Source organism: Lactuca serriola, chromosome 5 (genome assembly GCF_051521515.1).
Source record: "Lactuca serriola cultivar US96UC23 chromosome 5, Lser_US96UC23_V15, whole genome shotgun sequence".
NCBI lineage: Eukaryota > Viridiplantae > Streptophyta > Magnoliopsida > Asterales > Asteraceae > Lactuca > Lactuca serriola.
The window spans coordinates 41,506,522-41,528,639 of NC_136412.1; the positions used below are offsets into that span (position 1 = coordinate 41,506,522).

The window sequence follows — 22,118 nt, forward strand, 5'->3', positions numbered from 1 at the left end:
CCACCCACCCTACACGCCCCATCGTGCGTCTTGCCACACTTGCCACAACTGCTTTAGCCCTACTGGCATCTCAACGTGGAATCAAATACTTTGGGCCTCTTTCCCGAACCTCCTGAAACCTGAGCCTGATTTGGCTTCCTCTTCCTCTCCATCTCAAGATCAATCTCCGTCTCTGTCTCTCTTAATCATATCCTCCAGTTTCCTGCAACTGGATCGACTCACAAACTGCCGAATATCACTCCTCAACATCTCATGGTATCTCGCCTTCTTTATCTCCTCGTCCGCCACATACTGCGGATCCAACAACGCCCTCTCACAAAATATCGCGGTGATCTCCGCCACTATCTTAGTAGTCTGGTCAAGGTCCTGGAACTCCCTCGCCAACTACTGCACCTCAATCACTGGTGTGAACTCAGCTCTAAATATGGTCGTAAAATCATCCAATGTCATCGAATCAACAACCTCATTAGCAAGGGAGAGCCTAACCTCTTCCCACCAGTCTTGAGCTCTGTCTTTCAGAAGACAGGAAACAAGTCTAACCTTTGCCCCCATCGGGATAACTGCTAGTCCAGAAGGAGTTAGCGATATCCGCTAACCAACGCCTGCTCATGATCGGGTCCTTCTCCCCGAAGTAATTTGGAGCCCCACATGCTCGGAACTCCCTGAAGGTCAGTGAATGTACCCCAATCAAAGCCACCATCTCATAATGGAAAATAACTCCCGCGTCTGGTCATCCAACTGCCCGGCTCCAGAACCTGAGTCTGGCCCCTCACCAGCACCAGAACCACCACCAAGTCTGCCTCAAAGAGTCACAAAACTGAAAATAGACCATATATACCATCAGAATACGCACATATTGTAACATTAGCAAAAATTTTGAAAATTTTAAACTTTTTAAACAACCACAAAACCGTCATGTATTACAATTTGTTTTCAAAATAAGTTTCACATCAGAGAAATCCCAAAATCATGAAATCAAAACATGAGGAGGTGCACGATCACGCCTTCGCCTTCCTGCAATCCACTGAGGTACCTGAAACATAATACAAACTGTAATCCCAAAGCTTAGTGAGTTCCCCCAAAATACCAATACATAACAAATACCATAATTATAATAACAACATACTTTGGGCCCAATCAACCATCGGGATGGAATACCCCAGACCCCTCAACCATCCGGTTAGAATACCAACATACTATGGGTCCAATCATCCTCGGGATGGAATACCCCAGACCCGCAACCATCAGGTTGGAATGCCAACTTACTATGGGTCCAATCATCCTTGGGATGGAATACCCTAGGCCCTCAACCATCGGGTTGGAATGCCTCATCCTGTTGGCTTACACACAAAGCAGTGAAGCCTCAGCCACCAACAAATCATGTGCACATAATACATATAACATACTACTAACCAGTCAACAAACAGACAGACAGATCTCACATATAATTAATCATAGCAACATCCTAAATACCATAATATCAACTTAACATATTACCACAACACTATAGAATGCACAACAGGATATCAAATCCAAAAGGCTAACATTGGTGCCTTCGACCCACAAGTATAGTGAGGATACTCACCTCACAAGTAGTGCCTAACTAAAAAGGTCTGACTTGGAATCTCAGCTCCCGACTCAATGCATACAACCATCATGACCAAACCCATCAATATCCCGAACTACCCAAAATGCCCTCAAAAGTCCAACTTGGTCAACCATGGTCAAAGTCAAAGTCAACGGACAAGGTCAACAGTCCATGTTGACCCAACTCGTCGAATGCACCTATGAACTCGTCGAGTTTCTTTAGTACTCAGAACCTCAGGAAAAACCCTAGCCAACTTGCCAAGTTGGCTGGAAAACTCGTAGAGTTTCCCAGCTTAACACATTCTGATGATTCTTCGATTCCAGGGACTCTAAGGCTCAGATCAAAACTCCAAATGTGTCTAAAAGGATAAAGTTTCCAACTTTATCCTTTGGGGCTATTCCAAATGCTCAAAAACCCCTCCACAAGGCTTGAAAACTCAAAGGCTTAACCATTAAGCACAAAATCCTTGAGATTTGGAATCCAAATTTTCCAAAAGAGATTCTAGCCTCAAAAACTTCCCAAAGGTTGATGTTTTTTAGACATGCATGTCTTGAACCCAAAATGGGTCAAAAGGGAAAATATGACCTAAACTTTATGCATGACATCAAATCTTCGCTAAAGACTAGATCTAGCCCACTGTAAGGTCACCTTGACCTGGAGATTCATAAAGTTGCAAACTTTATGAAGCCCATCCATTCGAACATCCAAGAATAAAGAGAAACAGGGACAAAACATAAGATCTAGCTACATAGATAGATAAAAATCGGATCTTGAACACTTACAACGGTTCAAAAGAGTGCCAAACTGAAGATAAGAGCTTTTCTTGCTAGATCCTTGCTTCTTTCTCTCAATCTTCTCCTTCTTTTGCTCCAAAATGCCACACTAGCTCACAATATGAGATGGAATGATGATTAGGGTTCACAAGGCCGAAATGAGAGTTTGGAGGCTGACAAAAGGTCAGCCTCAAGGAATTAAGGAGGTTATATAGGGTGAAAAACCTAAAGTGTAAGGTTTCTTACCCATCCGCCAACTCGGAGAGTTTTCCTTACCAACTTGTCGAATTGGTCCAAAAAGATGTGCGATCCAAAAGCCTTTCAACACGTCGAGTTGAGGCCATCAACTCGTCGAGTTCTAAGGGAAACTTGCTTTTTAAAGAATAAAATCTCATACCTAGAAATCGGGATGTGACAACTCTCCCCCACTTGGATTAGGCTTTGTCATCGAAGCCTGCTGCGGAGAACAAATCCGGATAACACTCCTGCATCTCATCCTCCGGCTCCTAAGTCCACTTAGATCCCCTCTGGTGCTGTCATCATACCTTTACCAAAGGTATTTCCTTTTTACGCAAAATCTTCACCTTCCTCTCCAGAATAGCTACTGGCCTCTCGGCATAGTTCAGGTGCTCATTAACCTGAATATCATCGAATGATACCACTGGATTCTCGTCCAGTACACACTTTCGTAGCTGCGAAACGTGGAAGGTGCTATGAATGTGACTGAGTTCCTCCGGAAGATCCAGTTTATAGGCAGCCTTGCCAACCCTAACAACAATTCGGAATGGTCCAATATATTGGTGGCCCAACTTCCCCCTCTTCCTGAAGCGAATCACACCTTTTCAAGGTAAGACCTTCAGCAACACCATGTCACCAACCTGAAACTCCAAACTTAGATCGGCGTTGGTCGGCATTGCTCTTATGCCGACTTTAAACAGTCTATGATCTCTGCCTGATCTGCTAAATCATCTCTGTAGTTTGTAGAACCACCTCAGTCCGACCCATGACCCTGTGACCAACCTCGCCCCGACCGGTTGGGGTGGGACATCTCCATCCATGCAAAAGCTCAAAAGGCAGAGCACCAATGCTAGAGTGAAAATTGTTGTTGTAGGAGAACTCTGCAATAGGTAGGTAGGAGTCCTAGGTCCCACCAAAATCAGTAAACCAAGCTCGCAACCTATCCTCAAGATTCTGAATGGTCCGCTCAATCTGGCCGTCGGTCTGCGGATTATAAGTTGTGTTGAAGTGTAGCCTAGTGCCTAGTTCCTCATGGAACTTTTGCCAAAATCGGGAGGTGAACCAAACATCACGGTCTGAAACAATTAAGACCGGAACCCCATGACAAGCAACGATAACACATTGGCTAACATCTCGGCTGACGAGCTCTCCCAAATTGCCAAAAAGTGGGCACTCTTGGTCAATCGGTCCCCGATGACCCAAATAGCATCAAAGCCCTTTGTCGTGTTCGACAAATTGGTGACGAAGTCCATTGAAATATGCTCCCATTTCCACATGGGAACCTCCAGAGGCTGCAGCTTCCCATACAGCCTCTGATTCTCGGAGGTCAAGCACCTCTCGACGTACCAGGCGATCTCCCTCTTCATGCACGACCACCAATAACTCAACCTCAGATCCTGATACATCTTGGTGGCCCCCGGATGGATAGAAAAGCGAGACTTATGATCCTCCTCTAGCATAATCTGTCTAACCCAACCAAACATAGGAACCCAAACCCGACCACAACGGGTCAACAAACCACGGTTGTCCAAAACAAATCTGGTAACCTCACCCTGATCCTTTAAATCTTCCAATTCTCCTCTCGAACACCCTCAGACTGAGCCTCCATAATCAAATTTGCAAGTGAAGAATCCAGAGATATCCTCATACATGACATCGGAACAGAAGATCCAGCCGACTTGCAGCTAAGAGCATCCGCCACCACATTCGCTTTACCCGTGTGGTAAAGGATCTCGTAGTCATAATCCTTAACTACGTCCAGCCACCTGCTCTGCCTCATGTGCAGGTTCAGCTGATCCATAATATGCCTCGAACTCTTGTGATCCGTGTAGATGGTACAATGGACCCCATAAAGGTAATGCCTCTAAATCCTGAAGGAGAAAATCACCACCCCTAACTCAAGATCATGTGTGGGATATCTCATCTCATGCGGCTTCAGCTGCCGCGAAGCATAAGCTACCCTTCTCCTTATCTACATGAGGACTGCCCCCAACCCGGTGATGGACGCATCATAGAAAACCACAAAATCCTCGATTCCCTTAGAGAGGGTCAAAACCGGGGCCTCGTAAAGTCTCTGTCGAAGGGTCTCAAATGTTAACTGTTGCTCAGGGCCCCATCAGAAATCCACCCCCTTCCTCATCAGATAAGTGAGGGGTACTGCAATCTTGGAGAAATCCTGAATAAATCTCTGGTGGTACCCTGCCAAACCCAGAAAACTCCTTATATCCGAGGGAGATTTCGGAACCTCCCACTACATTAATGCCTCGATTTTGGCCGGGTCGACCAAAATTTCATCCTGATTAACGAGATATCCAAGGAACTGAACCTCTCATAACCAAAACTCGCATTTTGAGAACTTAGCATAAAGTCGTTCTCGCCTCAAAACACCCAGAATCTCACAAAGATGCTCCTCATGCTTCTCTCTGGTCTAGGAATACACCAAGATATCATCAATAAATACGATAACTGAACGATCAAGCAGCGGCCTGCATACCCAATTCATCAAATCCATGAATATCGTCGGTGCATTGGTGAGCCCGAATGGCATCACCACGAACTCGTAATTCCCATAACGAGTTTGGAACGTGGTCTTCTCCATGTCCTCCTCCCTCACTCTGACCTAATGGTATCCAAACCTCAGGTCAATCTTGGAGAACCAAGATTCTCCATGCAACTGATAAAAGAGATCATCAATCCACGGAAGGGGATAATGGTTCTTCACTGTTAACGTGTTCAACTCCCAGTAATCAATGCACATCTGGTGTGAACCATCCTTTTTCTTAATGAATAGAATTGGCGCTCCCCACGGAGAACTGCTCGGACGGATGAACTGCTTGCCTAGCAGCTCCTGTAGCTAAGATGACAGCTCTTGCATCTCAAGTGGTGCCAATCGGTACGGCGTCTTGACAATAGGGGCCGCACATGGCACAAGGACGCTCCTAAACTCAACCTGCCTCTCAGGAGGCACACCGAGTAACTCCTCCGGGAATACATTAGTGAACTCCCTGAAAACCGGAACATCAGCAACTGACACTCGATCCCCAACTCGTGTGTCCACCACATAATCCAAGTAACCTGCACACCTGCATATACTATCGAGCCCTGGCTGCCGAACAAAACCCTGAACCCAACCTGGTGCCCTCTCCATAAATAACCAGTTCACCCCCACTTAGGGTTCGAAGTACCACACGCTAACCCTCGCAATCGATCATGGCACCAAAATGGCTCAGCCAATCCATACCCACTATCATGCAAACATCCCCCATGGGAATAGGATTCAAATCAATCGAGAAGGATACTTTAAAGATCTCCAGAATGTAACCCTGATAAACCGAAGAAGCAGAAACCTTGTGTTCGTTCCCGATAGAAACTCGCAACGAACACTCCAACTCCTATATGGGCAAAGCAAACTCCCTACTAAAAGACCGAGCAACAAAGGACCGACTTGCACCTGAGTCAAACAACACTAAACAAGTAAGGAGTTCATTAGAAAATTACCTACCAAAGGTACAAGCATATGATCATAAAACAACCACAATCAATAAGATAAGGGATAGACACATATCAATCACAACATCAGGTGCTACCCTGGCCTCCTCCGTAGTGAGTTGGAAAGCATGACCTCGAGCCCTTAGGGGCTCCGCCCTGCCCTGACTCCCGTCAATGATACTCAAAGTAGTCGGTGTTGAAGCCTACATCGGCTTGGCAGCTAACAAGGGACACTGGGCCTTCATATGGCCCACCTGATCACAATGGTAACAAAGTATGATGCCAGAAGCTGGAGTCTGCTGTCGATGATCCTTTGCAATGTGGCCCTTCTTGCCAAATTTGTGGCAACCTAAAGAAGACCGACAAACACCATCATGTACTTTGCCGCACTTCCCAGAAGTGCGACCGCTCTGCCTCCCTGACCTGGATTCAACGGCCCTAAACCTTTTCAGCGTAGGCTACGACTGCACCGAGGCCAGTCTAGACTCCCGAGTTTGCAACTCAATCTCAATCTCACGCCTCCTGAAGGCCTCCTGCATCTCCAACAATGAACCATAGCATTGTATAGAAACAAACTACCTGATCTCCGTCTTGATCATGCTCAAGTAACGGGTCATCTGAGCCTACTCAAATGCAGCAAACTTAGGGTAAAACATAGCTCTCTCCGGGAATATCTTGGTGATCTTTGTCACCATCTCAGAACCCTATCTCAAATCCAGATACTCTTGTGCTAACTTCTCACGCTCCACCAGTGGGACATATCGGGAGTAGAACATCTTAGAAAACTTCTCCCATGACACAGCATCTCTCTGCTCAACAGAATAAGAACTAGTAACGAGCCTCCACCAATCCTTCGCTCCAGACCTCATGTAGCCACCTCATGGCTATGATCGGGTCCTGAACTCCATCGAAAGTCGAGGGCTTCATATTATCGAAGTCCCGATACTGGAAGATTCGCCCTGTCCCAACACCTGTAGCCGTCACGACTGCGGAGACCGCAGTAGCAGCCGTCTCAGCAATGGTTGCATAGCGATCATCAAAGTACTCCATCATCACGGTCTTCATAGACCCGATCATCTCCGGAATCTGACCCTGAACAATAGCAACGACCTCCTCGTGAATGATCTCCCTGACGCGGTCCTCTACCAATACTGGCTCACCCTGTCTGCCAGCTGCTGATCCCAACCCGGATCCTATCTCAACTCGTCTCGTAGTCACCATACTGAAAATATACCTGGAAGATATCAGATAATCCACATATCATAATGGGGAACCAACTCCCAAAGAAACCCTAAGGGTGGTGACTTCCTTGCTACGCGTACGGGTCATTTCTTTCAGTAGTACGGGCCCATACTACCTTCCACACCTATCCGTATTTGTTTAAAGGATCATCACAATGCCCTAACAATACTCATAAGAATAGTCGTACACTCAATCCTCACTCCCTAGAGGAAAGGCTAAATATCTCACAACTGGCTGGCTAACCCCTCACGACTCATACATGAAACTTCTACCAACCCTGCAGCACTCGTGTATGCTAGCCATACATAACGTTGGACCCTATAGAGATTCAAATATATGATCGTATCCTAAGCCCTTCATCAAACAATAAAAGGAAATAAGGCCAAACCAAACATTCTCAGGCTATAAGATCTTAGTTATATATAGCCATGATGCATACACTAAGCAACTATAGTAATGATGTTAATTCCATAAAAGAAAGGTCCAAGGCTATCAAAAAAATAAGGCCAAACCAAACATTCTCAGGCTATAAGATCTTAGTTATACATAGCAGTATGGTAATTTGGGGTCTACTTACTAGCTCCGTCTGATCGTACACATCGCATCCTAATTGAGTATTTTGAAAACCATTTGAAAAAATCATTTTTGAAAATATGTTCCTTTGTTTGAGACTGGATTCACACGGATGTTCCGCCAATTCACTCAAACCAAGGCTCTGATACCAACTTGTAACATTCGCAAAATTTTTGAAAATTTTAAACTTTTTAAACAACCACAAAACCACCATTTATTACAATTTGTTTTCAAAATAAATTTCACAACAGATAAATCCCAAAATCGTGAAATCAAAACATGAGGAGGTGCATGATTACGCCTTCGCCTTCCCGTGATCCACTGAGGTACCTGAAACATAATCCAAACTATAAGCCCAAAGCTTAGTGAGTTCCCCCAAAATACCAATACATAACAAATAGCACAATTATAATAACAACATACTTTTGGCCCAATCAACCATCGGGATGGAATACCCCAGACCCCTCAACCATCCGGTTAGAATACCAACATACTATGGGTCCAATCATCCTCGGGATGGAATACCCCAGACCCGCAACCATCAGGTTGGAATGCCAACTTACTATGGGTCCAATCATCCTTGGGATGGAATACCCTAGGCCCTCAACCATCGGGTTGGAATGCCTCATCCTGTTGGCTTACGCACAAAGCAGTGAAGCCTCAGCCACCAACAAATCATGTGCACATAATACAGATAACATACTACTAACCAGTCAACAAACAGACAGACAGATCTCACATATAATTAATCATAGCAACATCCTAAATACCATAATATCAACTTAACATATTACCACAACACTATAGAATGCACAACAGGATATCAAATCCAAAAGGCTAACATTGGTGCCTTCGACCCACAAGTATAGTGAGGATACTCACCTCACAAGTAGTGCCTAACTAAAAAGGTCTGACTTGGAATCTCAGCTCCCGACTCAATGCATACAACCATCATGACCAAACCCATCAATATCCTGAACTACCCAAAATGCCCTCAAAAGTCCAACTTGGTCAACCATGGTCAAAGTCAAAGTCAACAGACAAGGTCAACAGTCCATGTTGACCCAACTCGTCGAATGCACCTATGAACTCGTCGAGTTTCTTCAGTACTCAGAAACTCAGGAAAAACCCTAGCCAACTTGCCAAGTTGGCTGGAAAACTCGTAGAGTTTCCCAGCTTAACACATTCAGATGATTCTTTGATTCCAGGGACTCTAAGGCTCAGATCAAAACTCCAAATGTGTCTAAAAGGATAAAGTTTCCAACTTTATCCTTTGGGGCTATTCCAAATGCTCAAAAACCCCTCCACAAGGCTTGAAAACTCAAAGGCTTAACCATTAAGCACAAAATCCTTGAGATCTAGAATCTAACTTTTCCGAAAGAGATTCTAGCATCAAAACGTCCCAAAGGTTGGTGCTTTATAGACATGCATGTCTTAAAACCAAATTGGGTCAAAAGGGAAAATATGACCTAAACTCCATGCACGGCATCAAAGATTGGCTAAAGACCAGATCTAGCCCACTATAAGGTAACCTTGATCTAGAGATTCATAAAGTTGCAAACTTTATGAAGCCTATCCAATGCAACATATAAGAATAAGGTGAAAAGGGGGCAAAACTCAAGATCTAGCTACATAGATAGATAGATAAAAATCGGATCTTGAACACTAACAACGGTCCAAAAGAGTGCCAAACTGAAGATAAGAGCTTTGCTTGCTAGATCCTTGCTTCCTTCTCTCAATATTCTCCTTCTTTTGCTCCAAAATGCCACACTAGCTCATAATATGAGATGTAATGATGATTAGGGTTTACAAGGCCGATATGAGAGTTTGGAGCCTGATAAAAGATCGGCCTCAAGGACTTAAGGAGGTTATATAGGGTGCAAACCATAAAATTTAGGGTTTCTCACCCACCCGCCAACTCGTTGAGTTTTCCTCACCAACTCGTCGAGTTGGTCCAAAAAGATGTGCAACCCAAAAGCCTTTCAACACGTCAAGTTGAGGCCATCAACTCACCGAGTTCCAAGGGAAACTTGCTTTTTAAAGAATAAATCTCATACCTAGAAATTCGGATGTTACACACATACACACACACACACACACACACATATATATATATATATATATATGTGTGTGTGTGTGTGTATACATCAAGAAGTCTCATGCTCTACAAGCATCCTGGTTTCCTCGTAGTTCTACTTGACTCAAGTATGGATCCGCTGCTTCCAGTACTACGGGCCCATACTACCTTCCATATCTATATGTACTTTCCTCAAGGATCGCTTTGAATCCTCCAAGTCACTCCATAACCACACAAATAATCCTCCATAAGACAAGGTTCCCAACTCTAAATCTCTTCCTAGGTTTTCCTAAGGCAATCACCACACCACTTTCCGCCATCAGCTGCACAAGGAACTTCTACCACCACCCTCTAACTAGCTCATGAATTAAATTACATATCGCTTACACCAGATAATCTTCGAATGAAAGATCTCACACTACAACGGTTGGACTCAAACAAGAGCTACACAATAGAGTTAAAACCTAACCTTCTAAAATTATTTAGCTTCTCTAATATGTTACTTAGCATATTCGCTTACTAGTTAGCTGAAGTTAGTGAGAACTCCTAAAAAGCACAAAGCAAGTAGCATTCGAGCATTGAGTAACCGGAATTAAGCATAACCTAATCATACCATCCTATCACTGATTGATCAGTACTAACATGCAAGTCTACAAACTCATACAGTAGGCATATAAATTCATCTCTCTTAGCATGCAATTCACAGATTCATAAATCAAAACATATCATAAATCATGTATGGGTATTTTTGGAAAACTTACTTGAGATCGGTCGATTGCATCCACCATACCCTTTTCTTTTATTAGAAGCCCTTTTTATAAAACATTTCTTTTTGAAAAAATCTACCAAACCCTCAGTTTGAGTTCATACATACCCGAGAGTACATCCAAATCCATCAAACTAAGGCTCTGATAATAAAATTAATAAAATTGTAATCCAAAAGATCATCATAAAACCATGGTGGAACAAAATGTATTAAATACATCATAAAACATCAGAGTAATCATAAAACGCAGAATAAGATCGTGTGTGCACTCCAATCATCCCGGTCTCTTCCCCTTCGAACCAGAAGTACCTGAAACATAAACTAAAAACCGTAAGCACAAAGCTTAGTAAGTTCCCCAAAATACTACATACCATACATAATAAACACATAATGGGCCCCACCCGGCATCGGGCCCCGCTCGGTATACATATTTGTCATTCATCGGGCCTCGCCTGGTATACATGTAATCATATAATAGATATGCACATAACAAATGCAATAATCACAAAGACAAATAGCATACAAAATGGTCATCAGGTGCCACCCGGCATCGGTCCCTGCCCGGTAAGCATACAAGCACATAACACATGCAAGAGTCACGCAGACATCTAGCATTTTAACATAACAAATCATGGACCGGAATTGGTGCCTTCGACCAGCTAAACACAATGAGGAAACTCAGCTCTAGCTGTTGAATCACTCGAACGAATCTCTGTCTGTTAGTCCGAAAAATCCCCACGCTATCAACATCAAATAATATCCAACTATTAATTGGATTTCGACTCATAACCAAGAATCTAAATTACTTAGCCCATAACTAGGGTAAAAGACCATTTTACCCTTTATCTAACTTGGCCCAAAGCCAAGGCCCAACTAAACTACTCACATGGCCCAAATCCTAAATGGCAACCTAAAGACCAATTTATGGCCCAATCTTCCAAATTAGGCCCAAAACCCATCATGGGCCTAAATCCAAAGAAACCTAACATACTAGTCCAAAGTCCAAAACAGAAGTCCAATGGCCCAATACTGAGGATTGCCAAGCCCAAAAGCCCACCTGCTAAGTACGTGGGGCATACTCAGCTCGTACGCTTAGCGTACTCCATCCGGGGCCAATACCCACAGCGTACCAGCTGGGTACGCCCATCGTACTCCCCAGATTGCCAACCTACTCCATTAAGCACTTAATCGATTAAGACCTCAAGCCAAACTCTCATATCTGGTCCTAAAGGGTGACTTATCACGTAAAGTTGGCAACTTTACACTCATGCAAGGCTTAATGGGACTTAAAAGCACAAAAAGAGCTTAATAAAGGTCTTAATACTTGCATGAACCAAAAAATTCATAAAGTTTGCATTTTTATGAACATAGGGCATGAATGGAGCTTAGATCTAGCATCCATTGCTTCTGGAGCAGATCAAAAGCTCATCTTTTCTTCAAAACACCCAAAAATGCCCAAGAAACACCATAAAGTAGATCTATCACAAATGATCATCAAGGTGAGAGCTTTTTACCTCAAAAAGCTTGCAAATGAGAAGGTGGTCCTGGATCTACAAGCTCAAGTTACTCCTCCAAGTGTTCATCTTCTTCTTCTTCACCACAAAACACAAAAAAAACACTCTCAAGCTCAAAAACTCACCAAATGCTCTTAGGGTTAAGATACCCGAGTAGAGGGAGATGGAGGATGATCAATGAAGGTCCAAGAAGGGGTTTAAGCGTTTTAATAGGGTACAAACCCTAAAAACTAGGGTTTGTCCCAGTCTTGCGTATGCCAAGCGTAATCCACGTACACCCCACGTACGTGGATGAGTCTCGCGATCCAAATTAGGCTAGTACGCCTCGCGTACTAGATAAATGACCAAAATGTAAACTTTTTGCATAAAGGGCAACAAGGGAAACTTACCAAAATTCGAATGTTACACTATGCGTAAGCTGAAAGTAACAAAGCACTCACTTAATATAACGAGTGTAAGCCTCAGATCATAATAAGTTCGATAATAACTCTTCGATCCGAAATTTCCCCCTTTTTTCTTTTTTTTCTTTTTTAAAATATTTTATATTTTTTTTTCTAAAATTATGTTTAAGTGGTACGCTTTGAATTCACAATCAACATTCTTATTTATAGTATTATTTTGAATAGTTTAGTCTTTTGAAAAGGAAACACACATTTAAAGGTATGAATATTACTCTAACACGTATCAATTCAAAATTTTCACAATATTACACATATTAGGAACTTCCCATTTTAGGTCATGTATAGGCTACGTATTCAACGCAATCTTTTATGAATTAAATTCTTTCCTATCTTTACTTCTTTCATAAATGAATTATATATATATATATATATATATATATATACTAGGTGTGAGACCCATGTATTACATGGGTTTATTTAAAAAAAAATTAAATTTAAAATTTTAACAATTTGAAAATTTTGAATTTATAAGAAAAATGAGAAATTTTTTGAATTATTAAAATTAATGAGTCTTTAATATATTGAATACATTACATATATAAACCCTTTCTAATAAATACCTTACATATTAAATGTGGAATTTTAATTTAATAAAATGAAAAATACAATAAAATGACAAGTGGAAAATAGAAAATTTAAAAATGTTATAAAATGTCATGTGTCCAAATGAAGGAGAAGAGGACATGTGACAAAAAAACATTTATTTATTATATATATATATATATATATATATATATATATATATATATATATATATATATATATATATATATATATATACACACGCACACACACATGTTTTTTTTACTATTTTTTTAATTTATTAATATTAAACATATATATTGTTTAAATAGATGTCATAACTATAAATATTCAGAGAACAAAATATTACCTCATACATACTATTCTAATATGTATCTAAATTTAAATAATCAATAACCAATGTCATAAAATATATTTAGACAAATATTTTCGGTAGTTATATCTCAAAAATATATAAAATATATATTTATTTCTATTCTTTATATAGACGGGCTACTAATTAAAATTTCTACGATTTTGTTTAGATTATTTATTCTTAATAATTTTTTATTTTTTTTAACTTTTATTTAGCCCTATTTATTAAAATTTTAAAATATATTTTTTACACAAATATTATATACACATAATATTTGTCCAATTTTCATACATAGACTATATAAACACATATAGTCGAATACTTCCCTTTTCACTTATTCATAAAAGCTTACAATCGTCAACCGATGTAAATACAGATTTTATAATTATGCCAAGCAGAAAATGTGGACGTTACAGCTACCTCCCCCTTAGGATGATTTCGTCCTGGAATCATGCATCTGCTAACAAATGTGGATAGCGACTTCTCATATCACTTTCTGTGTCCAAAGTAAGGTTTGGCCCATTCATATGTTTCCATCGCACCGGCACTAATTTGACCGTTTTACGTCGCAACGTTTTTGTCTTACGGTCAACAATTGCTTCAGGCTCTTCAACCAACCTCTTTTTCTCTTAGATTCTTAACTCCGAAAGAGGGATCATGTCCGGTTCTTCTCCCAAGAACTTTCTCAAATAACAAACATGAAATGTGTTGTGGATACCTTCCCATTCATCTGGCAACTCCAGCTTGTAAGCTTGATTTCCAACTCTTTAAAGCACTTTAAATGGTCCAATTAACCTTGGACTCAGCTTCCCTCGCTTTCCAAATCTAATAAGTCCCTTCCATGGAGAGACTTTCAGCAATACCAAATCTCCAACTTCAAAGGTTATTGGTCGTCGCTTCTTATCTGCATAGCTCTTTTGACGATTTTGAGTTGTTAACATTCTGGCGCTAATCACCTTCAATTTTTCGGCAGTTTGATGGACAATCTCATGACCCATAAACTACTTTTCTATAGCTTCAAGCCAACTAGATGTCGTACAACACTTCTATTTGTACAACGCATGATAAGGTGTCATCTTAATGATCGAATAATAATTGTTGTTATAGGAGAATTCCACTAGCGGTAAGTGCTCATCCTAGTTACCTATAAATTCAAAGGTGCATGCTCGTGACATATCTTCCATTGTTTGAATTGTCCTTTCACTTTGACCATCAGTCTAGGGGTGGTAGGTTGTACTCAAACACAGTTTTTGTATCCATCTCTTCGTGTAAGCTCTTCCAAAATCTTGACGTAAAACGACTGTCACGATCTGGCACAATCATTAGGGGAACAACATGAGATTTCATTATCTATTTCATGTAAGCCTTTGCAAGCTTTTCCATAGACCACTTCTCATTGGCTACTATGAAATGTGTGCTCTTCGTGAATCGGTCTACAATTATCCAAATCATATCATGACCTCCCTTTGTTCTGGGTAATTTAGTCACAAAATTCATGGTGATGTCTTCCCACTTACCCATGGGTACTAGTAAAGGTTCCAAATTCCCATATTGTTTCTAATGTTGCGCTTTAACTCCTACGCATGTCACTCATACAACCACATATTGTGCAACATCAAGCTTCATCGTCGGCCACCAGTAGTAAGGTTTCAAATCCTTATACATCTTGGTACTGTCAGGATGAATGGAGTACTTGGTCTTGTGGGACTCTTCCGTGAGAAGACCACTTATTCCTCCCATCTTAGGGACCCAAACACAGATACTTGAATAGTTCCCTTTCACTTATTCATAAAAGGTTATAATCATCAACCGACGTAAATAGAGATTTTATAATTATGCTAAGCAGGAAACGCAGGCATTACAACTGTTCTATAGAGAAGCTTGGTGGAGATTTATGTCCTAGAGGTGGTGGCTCGACATGGGGTGCCGACTTCGATTGTGTCGTACCGGGATGTTTTATTGCTTCCAGGTTTTGGAAGAGGTTTCACGTGGAGTTGGGTACCCAGTTACATTTCAGTACCGCATATCATCCATAGATGGACAGGTAGAGCTGGGACTCCTACCTTTCGTTGGTTGAGTTTTCTTATAACAACAACCATCATGCCAGCATTTGCATGCTAGCCTTTAAGCTTCTGTATGGGTAGAGGTGTTGGAATCCTATTTGATGGTGCGAGGTCTGCCAGAGAGTCATGGGGAGTTGGGCCCCATGTTAGACAGAGATTGTTGACGGCCTAGAGCCACAAGAAGAGTTATGTGGATTGGCGAAGCTCTGAGCTAGAGTTTCGGGTGGGAGATTTGGTGCTTCTGAAGGTATGAACATCTAATGGTGTTATCTGCTTAGGAAGCAGGGCAAGTTGGGCCCCATGTTTATTGGCCCTTTCAGAGTGTTGGCCCGTGTGGTCAAGGTGGCTTACCGGTTGGAGCTACCGGAGGAGTTGAGGTAGATTCATGATACCTTCTATGTTTCCCATTTGAGGAAGTGTATAGCTGACATGACATATGTGGTTCCTTTAGAGGACACTCAAGTTGATGATCGCATGAATTACATCGAGAGGCCAGGGACGATTTTGGATTGGAGAGTGAATACGTTGAGTAATAAAGTAGTTAACTTGGTCAAAGTTCAATGGCAACACCGAAAAGGATTGGAGTGGACGTGGGAGCCCGAGATTGAGATGCACGAGCACTACCCTCATCTATTTCCCGAGGCTGACTTCGAGGGCGAACTCTGATTCTAGTAGGGGAGAATTATAACATATGATTTTTAGATATTTTCCTTCTAGCCCTTGGCCTAATTAAAGTTTTCATATTTTCCCCCTTATGTCAAGAATCTTACATTTCAACCCATACGTTGGGCGAACGTGAGGTACGCACAGCGTACATGAGCGAGCCATGGAATGTGGGATGCATGCTAGTACGCAGGGCGTACTAGCTCAGCTCCTAAACCCTAAATTTAAGGGTTTTCCCCTATTTAATCCACCTTATTCCTCCCTTAGACATTTGTTATCATCATCCACTCCTTTCAAACTCTAATCTCGAGCCTAAGCATGGCGTGTGAAGATTTTAGAGCTTGTTAGTGTTTTTTGGTGCTCTCTTGTTGAAGAATAAGACTATTGAAGAAGGTGGTGTTTCTTGCAAGCTTGTAGATCCAGAAACTACCTTGTTTTATGAATCTTTTGAAGGTATAAATTTTATACCTTGATGTGTTTCTTTCTAGATCTCCATATATGAGTTTTTATGATCTTTTTATCCCAAACCTTGGACCTTTGTGAGTATGGCTTACTCCAGAGTATTTTGGTTTTCCTTTTAGATGTATTGAGTGCTTAGATTCATAAAAATGGTTGCTTGATGGTCCCTTTCCAGCCATGCAAGAGTTTGGTGGTTTTGAGTATGTATTAAGTTAGGGTTTTAAGGCTTAAGCTCTTTTCAGCCATTCAAAGGCTTAAAGTTATGGGCTTTATGGATTAATACATTCTATGGAGGTCCAATCTATGTTTGGATTGCATGTATTAATGATTAAGACATTTTGGAGTGACTTTTGGGACCAGAAAATGCACGCCCATTGTACTACTGGCTACGCCCAGTGTAGCAAGGCCTGACCCAACTCACCAGGTCCTTCGAGTACATCGTGTGTAGGGGGAGTGTACGCCTAGCGTACGTGCTGGGCAGTTGACTTTTGCTGACTATTGACTTTTGGTCAAGATCTAGGGTTTTGGACCATGGAAGGGGAAATGGTCTTTTTTCCCTTAAGGAGCATAGTTGTGGGATTTGAACTTATGAGTTGAGTTATAGACCTTAATTATTAATTAGGACTAATTATTTTGTTATTAGGCGAAGTCTAGTTCTGGTAGTTCGGTTGCGGGATTTACCTGTTATCAGTATCAGGTAAGTCACCTCACTTATTAGAATAGTTGTATTTGTGATGACCAGTTGGGTCTACCAATGATTATTTTGTTTTGAGGTTTATGTGTGACTGAGACTGCAGGTAGTCTCCAAGGTTGCTGATAACCCACAAGGCGTGTTGTTTGCCCACTGGGACTGCTGATAGTCCCGAGGGTTGCTGATAACCCAAAGTTGTTTATTTATGTTGTGTTGTATGTGGTATCTTGGGGAACTCACTAAGCTTCGTGCTTACAGATATTGATTATATGTATTTCATGTACTACTGAGGATCGCGGGAAGGCGAATGTCTGATTGTACACACTCGTTGGGAGATTTGTTACTGGGTATTTTGTGGCACTCTGATATTTTTTTATGATGATTTGTATTTGACACTTATGTTTTTCAGATGATTTGGTTTATGAACAATATTTTGGGTAATTTAAAAATGAATATTTTGGTTTGAAATTTGAGGTGTTACACTCACATGAATCACAAAGTCGGCTAACACTCAGTTAAATACCACACCCACCACAACTAACTTCTTTTTTGCCAAATGATGGGTTCTTAACACCTCTTATCAATCCACACAAGGTAAACCCTAAGTCTACCTAATAAAAATAAAATTTGACCAAAAGTCAACCCAAACCAAAAGTCAACAGTCAAAGTCAATTATTCAACTTCACGTCGTGACCAACCTTTGTCACGTCGTGAGAGATCACTCGGTCCGATTCCAACTTATTTCGACTCAACTCAACCAAATTACACATGAAAATTCATTGGAGATGACCTCACGACGTGAGCATCCTTCTCTCACATCATGAGCTCCAAGAAGCTTAACAGAAAAAACGGGGCCATTCAACCCTCACGTAGTGAGACCCTATGTCTCACTTTGTGAGCACATTCTGAAGTCAAAATCCAACCATTTAAGTCCTTAATACATTAATCCTTTTACTCTAACTTTCTAAAAGGTCTTATAACTCCATAATACACTTAAAAATCGATTCTTTATGGTCATGTATGTCCAATACATGTTTAAATCTCATTTTGGACCAATATTGAAGAAAAGATCATCCAACTTTCATGCAAGGTCCCAAAAGCCAACCATTCACTATATCTAAACTTCATGACACTCTAAACACCCTTTAACCCATAAAGTTTCCAACTTTATGGTTTCCATTCATTCAAACTTGCTTAACCAAGGAGAAGAGTGGGACAAAACTTAGATCTAGCCACAAACAACAATAAAGGTGGAAGCTTTGACACTTACAAGGTTCCATAAACAATGTGAGGTAATAATCATGATGATTATTCTTTGCAAGCCTCTTCAAAATATCACCTCCTCCTTCTTCTTCTTCTTCTCTTATTCTCCAAACCAATCAATGCTCCAAAATGGCCAAGAATCAAGCAAGGGATGAAGGCTAGGGTTTTCTGAGGTGAAAGAGGGTTTGGAAGTTGATAATGAACCCTAAAATGAGTTTAGAGGGACTTAAATACAAATGAAACCCTAAATGATCATGGGCTTGGGCTGCATCAGATCTCACATTGTGAGCCTCTATGTATCACGCCGTGAGCCTCTATGTCTCACATTGTGAGACTAACCCCTTACAAAACTTTTCATATTAGCCCATCTCACGTCGTGACCACTCAAAGGTCACGTCGTCAGACTCCATTTCTTCCAAAATTCGACCTTTTGACTCCTTGAAACCCTAAATCGATCCATCCTGGAAAACGGGTGTTACAACTCTCTCCCACTTAAATTAGATTACGTCCTCAAAATCACTCCTACTGCTCCCCAAACTATTCGGACCATCCTTCCACAATCTCGGTCCAAATTAAGAAATCGACTTATACAGACGGCTGCCTCCCCATACTACAATCAAAACCCATTCTTATAGAAACTCACATACCTTGACGAATAATGAATCATTGACCCACTAACATTAACTGATGCGGAGAAACCATCACTACTCTGCTCGGAATCCGAAAACCCAATACCTTGTCTGACTCCCCGAAAGACAAACCATTCTGAAACACAGCCAATATGGCTCCACTTTGCAACCTAACCCAGACAAAATCCTTACGACCCTGAATTATCCTGTTGATACCAAAGAAACAACCTTGAGCATTTGCCAACGCCTATAACCTTGCACTCGAAAACAAAGGCAACCTGCAACACAAGTTTCAATCATTAGTGACCAACCAATGCACAATTACATCCTACTAACCAAATATTCGCAATTCCGATCTACCCAAGATCTCTTGAGCTCCGAGTTGGTCTATCATTAAGAAGGTGTTGACTTTGAGCTTTAAAGTGACAATTTGACCCATTTCCCTATCCAAACTTTTAGTACTTATGTGCCTGAACCAACTGTGTGATTTGTATGTGTTGTAGCTTCCCCTTAGTGAATTCAAATGTTTTTACAATAAATTGGTGATGTTTTAACCAACGTGAGACACATGTTAGAGTATTTTATGAGTTATTAGTTATGTTTGTAAAATGAAATATGTTTGATTTGTTAATGGTAAAGATTATGAAATATTATGACTTTACACCATTGCTTTACATATATTGCATAAGACACTTGTGTGTGAATCAATGTCGTTGGAAAAAGAAGAGTTTACTTGGATTGTGCATCATAAAGTATAAATTGCATGGCTAAGGATTATATTACTCTCTAGACTCCTTTTAAGAAACTATCGGGATGGTATCTTCCTTCACAAAATAGTGTTAGAAATTGGGTAGGGTTTATAGTAGAGATCTGCATACCCCTTGGATCGTGTAAACACTTTTCGAACTAATATTTCTACCATATGCCCATGTTACAAGAAATTCAGCGTAGGGTAATCCTAAGGGGACATTTCCGAATCTAGGCACAGAAAACGTAAGCCAAATTGCTAGAGAATTTTGATTTCGTATGAAGAAAAACAAGAGCTAAAAAGTGATATATTCTCCTTAAAATGAGAGCTATTTTTATATAGAAAACAATCGGTAGGGTTTCGTCTTAGGGTTGGTCGTCATGGGTTCCTTTGGAAACAAGTCAAGGGAATCCAGAATTAATGAGGAAATCAATGGTTTCCAAAACTGACAATCTTAGTCAGTTTTACCTAGCCAGGGGCTCTGCCCCTTGGACCCCGCTAGAGGCGCTGCCCCTTTGGAAACCTCGAACCCGAGGGCGCTACCCCTGGACCCCCGACTTATTGTCGAACCGGCTTCTAATTTGATCTTATACATACATGCACTCCGCACATACCCAAACATCTAGTATTAGAGTACAAATTATGAAACCCCTTAGCTCATATGTAAGTTCCAATTACACAAAATGTCCCGATGACACTAAAATCACCAACAAATAATTGTTTAGTTCCTGAATGGAAAACATTCCAAAGTCAATGGATAGTTCTTAGGAACAAGCTTTAAAATAAGGTGACGGTCTTGGGAGATTCAGGGGTGAAAAGTTCTACCCTCAAGGTACGTTAGTGTGTACGTTTGATGGGAAAAACTAGTGTTTACTAGTTTCATGAGACTTGTTTAGGTATCGGATTTCCATTATGCTTGAAATCATATATTACAAATGTATTGTACTTGTATATATTTTGGAAAAAAAACGCTATTATTCACAAAAGTTAAGTTTATCGGTATATGAAAAAATGTTACCGCGAATTCCCAGGCTTATTCACAATTAGGTTGTCCGGTATGGTAGTCTAAAACACGCTTGGGGCTGACGTGGACACCCCTGGAGACGTGTGAACACTGCCCCAGGGGTGGGTGGGTTGCATGTGGCGTGAGGCGGAAGACGGGTGAAGACGGAAGTTTTGATTGGCTATTCGTTTTTCGAATGTTATATTACCATTTGACAATTAAAAAAAATCTTTTTATTATTTTTTCAAATTCTCTCTATATATACATTCATTTTACACATAATTTTCACTAACACACACCCATATTTTTTTCAAAACAAACACACACATTCAACCAAAAAATGGATAATTTTCCACCTCTGATTTCTTGGTCATGTGATGATAACGATTCTGATGAGGATTTGATTTTGTATACGTTGTTGTCTGTGGCACAAGACATGGTACCTGAGAGGGGCGGAAGTTCAAACGTTGAGAAGAAGCATAGAAAATGGATCAACCGGGATCGAGAGGCGGCACATGAACTTTTGGTACGTGATTATTTTGTCGTTGATAGTTTATATGATCTATTGAAATTCGAAGAACGTTTTCGTATTAGTAGAAATTTATTTTTACGTATAGCTAGAGATTTGGTACGTAATTATGAATTTTTCCAATTACAATGGGATGCTAGAGGTAAACGCGGTATTACTACGATACAAAAATATATGTCCGCTCTTAGACAATTGGCATACAGCATCGCCGCAGACGCATCATATGAGTATCTGAAAATGTCTGAAAGGATGGGTCGAGAGTGTACATATCTATTTTGTGAGTATGTTATAGAGATTTACCGTGACATATATTTGCGACATCCGACTAAAAGCGATGTCGAACAGTTGTATGTCGTGCATCAAGCTAAACATGGTTTTCCAGGGATGCTTGGTAGCATTGATTTTACATATTGGGAGTGGGCAAATTGTCCCAACAAGTGACATGGTTTGTT

General features: G+C 40.9%; 1 protein-coding gene across 1 annotated transcript; it reads left to right on the plus strand.

Annotated features, from left to right (window-relative positions):
• Positions 1 to 21,477: 21,477 nt before the first annotated feature.
• On the plus strand, positions 21,478 to 22,107 carry LOC145049469 (uncharacterized). The gene has a single exon (XM_078997868.1). The coding sequence runs from the start codon at positions 21,478 to 21,480 to the stop codon at positions 22,105 to 22,107; it is 630 nt and encodes a 209-aa protein (XP_078853994.1).
• The last annotated feature ends 11 nt before the right edge of the window (positions 22,108 to 22,118 follow it).